At 40.5% G+C, this 4,689-nt stretch overlaps 1 protein-coding gene across 1 annotated transcript; it reads left to right on the top strand.

Moving 5' to 3' along the window:
• Positions 1-1,768: 1,768 nt before the first annotated feature.
• On the top strand, positions 1,769-4,077 carry ADAM21 (ADAM metallopeptidase domain 21). The gene has a single exon (XM_008700193.1). It carries the CDS (start codon positions 1,915-1,917, stop codon positions 4,075-4,077), a length of 2,163 nt encoding a protein of 720 aa, XP_008698415.1. The 5' UTR covers positions 1,769-1,914.
• Positions 4,078-4,689: the final 612 nt, after the last annotated feature.

The following is a 4,689-nucleotide window of genomic DNA, read 5'->3' as shown; positions in this document are numbered from 1 at the left end:
GAGGGTCTAAAATATCAGCTGACTTCTGGTCTCCATTTCTTAGGGTGGGGAGCCAGGACAAACCATTCCAGTTTTTCACACACATTGTTTTGAGATTTTTTTCCCCCTGCAGTAATGTATGGTAGTTTTGATATAGAAGTGGAAAAAGTACGTGACAGAATTAATCCAGGTTTTGTTCTGTTTGTTTGAAAAAATTCAGCCTCACAACTTGTTATTGGTAACAAAATAATTACATAAATAATTGAATTTCAGAAAACTTTTGTCAAGTCTTTTATATAGGAGTAATAATATTTCAGGGCATTTCAAATTTTCCTGTGTAGTGGCTAATTTGAACACTCTTGTATTGATGACTTTCATAAATCGCATTGCTAAAAACCTCCCAAGGGTTTATGGAGGTCTATATACTAAGAGTCCCTAAATCATAACCTTTATTAGCCTTAGATTAATCTGGTTCAGATCATATTATAATGGTCTGATTGCTTGTCTGTTTTCCCACAAACTCAGTGCTTCTTAGTCTCATTTTTGTCACTCAGTTGAGACTAGATGAAGTCTAAAGACACTCTCCTCAGCAAAAGGGCACAAAACATTTAAAAATATTAAGTAAAATCTTACAGGCCCCTTAAAGCTCATTCTTGCTCATACCACAATTTCTGAATTTTTTCAAACAAAATTATCAAAACTAAATTGGTAATTTATTTAATGCCCTCTATTTTTATTTTAGATCCCTAGTATCTAGCACAATGTCCTGTACTTCATATGCGCCAAACACACAAATACTTGTTTAACGCATATAGAAATGCGTAAGTGTTGCTAGCCACAGTGCATGCCAGGTACAGAAATTACCCACTGTCAAAAGCTGTTGGTAAATATATTTGAGCAAACACTAAGAATTTTCCCTGGCAATCCTAAAATTCCAGGCACTCTGTGACTCTGCCCCAAGAAGACAAGTGTTCCTCTTCCCAAGCCTTTAAACTTTATAGATTCTCATTTTCTTTTCATGAGGCATTTTCTTTTGTCTGATATTCTCTTACAGATAAGTGTTGTTCTCCCCATTCTTTTAAAAGATGCCAGCTTTTTATGAATCTTTTTCCTCTTCTAAAAATAATAATCAAATACAAATACATTTAAAGTAGCATTCATCTATAATCCAAGTACTCCAGCACCCTCCCCACCCTTTTTTTCATTGTATAAAGAACTATACTAGGCATTATAGAGCATACTAAAATGAGTTAAAATCATAAATCCAGCACTCACTGTCCTTGCAGTCCAGTAGAGTAAAGAAGGCGAATACAGCCAGGAGACAAGTAAATAACTTGCGGTAAAGAATAAAGCAAATAATAAGACCAATGCAAACTGACATAATAACTGTGACTGTTTTGGATCTCTCCAGTTTTGATAGTCAAAAAGGGCAAGTATCAATAGTTATGCAGGGGCAACAGTCATAAATCAACATGGTCTTGGGCAGCTTGAGATATAGAGGCGTCCTACTCTAGTTTTGCTTTAACTTTTTATTGTGGAGACTTTCCTACCACCTACATGGATTGAGATAATTGTATAATGAAAACCCAAGTACCTATCATCCGACTTTCACAATTATCAACACATGGCCAATATTGTCTTATCTACTATACCCCTCTAAATTCCCACCTCCATTTATTGAAAGAAAATCCAAAGCATTTTCTTAATTCATTAATTGCTTTTTTGCCATTTGATTCTTTCCCACTTTCCTTACCCAATCCCACCACCTCCTCACCTTTTTATTTTCACTTTCAGCACTGCAGCTCTGATGCCCAACTCTGCCAGGACACAGATGCTTAAAGGTCAGCTCTACACAATGACCAATTTGGAGCAGCCAGACCAGCAGTGCCTCATGCTTTTTCTCTGGACAGATGGCTCTGTAATGGCAGCTCCATAATGGTGGCTGGTGAGGCTGAGGTGCTCATGAGAGTCGTTCTCCTGCTGTTCTGGGTTGGAATATCTCTGTCCCCTTCTGGCTTCTCTCAAGCTGGGCCCTCCCGATACCTCAGATCCCCAGAAGTGGTGACCCCCATGAAAGTGACTGGTAGGGGCAGAAGTGCAAAGACTTCAGGCTGGCTCTCCTACAGCCTGCAGTTTGGGAGCTGGAGACACGTTGTCCATATGAGGGTCAAGAAGCTCTTGGTTTCCAGACACCTCCCGGTGTTCACACACACGGACCAGCATGCCCTCCGCCAGGATCAGCCTTTTGTTCCTGATGACTGCTACTATCATGGTTATGTGGAAGGAATCCCTGAGTCCATGGTTGCCCTCAGTACCTGTTCCGGAGGTTTTCGGGGAATGCTACAGATTAATGACCTTGCTTATGAAATTGAGCCCATCAGGTACTCTACCAAATTTGAACACTTGGTTTATGAGATAAACACTAATGGGACACAATTCCCGCCTATGAGATGTGGCTTAACAAAGAAGGAGATAGCACTCCAACAGCTGAAATTTGAAGAGGTTAAGAAGTCAACTTTGAAACAAAATTCTAATGATAAATGGTGGACCCACTCATGGTTTCTGGAGCTGGTTGTGGTGGTAGATCACAATTTCTTAATTTATTCTCAAAGCAACTTCTCAATGGTGCAGGAGGATGTATTTCTTGTTGTCAACATAGTGGACTCCATTTATCAACAGTTGGGTACTTATGTGATTTTGATTGGGATTGAGATTTGGAATCAAGGAAATATTTTCCCAATGATAAGCATAGAACAGGTTCTGAAGGATTTCTCTCAGTGGAAACAAATCAATCTTTCCCAGCTACAGTATGATGTTGCACATTTTTTCATAAAAAATTCACTTATAAGTGTACTTGGTATAGCCTATGTTGCAGGAATATGTCGTCCTCCTATTGATTGTGGGGTTAATAATTTCCAAGGAGACTCCTGGTCTCTTTTTGCCCTCACTGTAGCCCATGAGTTAGGCCATACTTTGGGTATGCAGCATGATGAAGAATTCTGTTTGTGTGAGCAAAGTGGTTGCATCATGAATGCTATCAGAGTACCAGCAGAGAAATTCACCAATTGCAGTTATATAGATTTTACAAAAACCACTTTAAACCAGGGATCATGTCTGCACAATATTCCACGTCCAGGGGAAGTCTTTATGTTGAAGCGCTGTGGGAACACTATAGTTGAAGGAGAAGAGGAATGTGACTGTGGATCTATAAAGCAGTGTGAACAAGATCCCTGTTGTCTGTTGAATTGCACTCTGAGGCCTGGGGCTGTTTGTGCTTTTGGGCTTTGTTGCAAAGACTGTAAATTTGTACCATCGGGGGAACTCTGTAGACATCAGGTCAATAAATGTGACCTTCCAGAGTGGTGCAATGGGACATCCCATCAGTGCCCAGAAGATGGATATGTGCAGGATGGGATTCCCTGTGGTGACAATGCCTACTGCTATCAAAAGAGATGTAATAGCCATGACGAACAGTGCAGGGAGATTTTTGGTGAAGGAGCAAAGAGTGCATCTCAGAGTTGCTATAAAGAAATCAACTCCCTAGGAAACCGTTTCGGCCACTGTGGTAGAAATGGCACAACATACCTAAAATGTAATACCTCCGATATCTTTTGTGGGAGAGTTCAGTGTGAGAATGTGACAGACATTCCCCATCTGAGAGATCACTCTACTTTGAGGCAAACTCACATCAATGGTGTCACCTGCTGGAGTATTGACTATCATTTAGGAATGGACACACCTGATGTTGGTGAAGTAAAAGATGGCACCATGTGTGGTCCAGGAAAGATCTGCATACACAAGAAGTGTGTCAGTTTGTCTCTCTTGTCACAAGTCTGCCTGGGTGAGACCTGCAACATGAGGGGGGTCTGCAATAATAAACATCACTGCCACTGTGGCTATGGGTGGTCCCCACCCTATTGCCTGCACAGAGGCTATGGAGGTAGTGTTGACAGTGGCCCAGCATCTGTCAAAAAAGTTTTCTTGCTACTAGTTGTGAGTCTTATTTTGTCTGTTTTGTTTTTACTGTCAACTGCTGTATTTATGTACCTTAGAAAACCTTTTTGCCCCAAGGAGACTAAGGCTCAGTCTTCAGGTTAGGAAAATGCCTCTAATTTAATATCCCATGCATAAGTTTTAGTCTCTTGGCAGTGGAAATGTTACTACATGCCTGAAGCTGAGGACATTTCTGACAGTATACAGAGAAATGCAGGGACCTTCCCTTTTGTCAGTATCAGAAACATCAGAAACATTGCCATTAAGCAAAGGTAATTCCTAACACCTTCCTATCTACTGTTCATTGTTTTAAGCAGCAAATAAAGCTCCATTTCCTCCAAATTAGTCCTCTTTCTGGTTTTTTATCTTTTTGTTTTGTTTTGTTTTTTGTGAGCACAAATATGACTCATCAGAAAGGCAGGAGACAGGCATCTGAGGATCCAGACTTCATTTACTTCCAAAATAACTTCTCAAAGGTCCAGAAAATGTATTTCTTGTTGTTGACAAGAACTTCCTGTTCCAGGGGCGCCTGGGTGGCTCAGTCGGTTAAGAACTTGATGTTCCATTTATCAGCAGTTGGGTACTTATGTGATTTTGACTGGGACTAGGATTTGGAGTCATGGAAATGTTTCCCCAATGATAAGCACAGAACAAAGAGACTGCCAAGTTCAGGTCATCCGGGGGAACTCTGTAGACATCAGGTCAATAAATGTAACT

The sequence above is a fragment of the Ursus maritimus genome, unplaced genomic scaffold (assembly GCF_017311325.1).
Source record: "Ursus maritimus isolate PB19 unplaced genomic scaffold, ASM1731132v1 scaffold_25, whole genome shotgun sequence".
NCBI classification, from domain to species: domain Eukaryota; kingdom Metazoa; phylum Chordata; class Mammalia; order Carnivora; family Ursidae; genus Ursus; species Ursus maritimus.
Note: the sequence above shows the minus strand (reverse complement) of the source record. Positions and strands in the feature narration are given on the sequence as shown.

Excerpts from the sequence above, each read along its gene's own strand:
- ADAM21 (XM_008700193.1), top strand. The coding sequence starts at position 1,915 with ATGGTGGCTGGTGAGGCTGAGGTGCTCATGAGAGTCGTTCTCCTGCTG.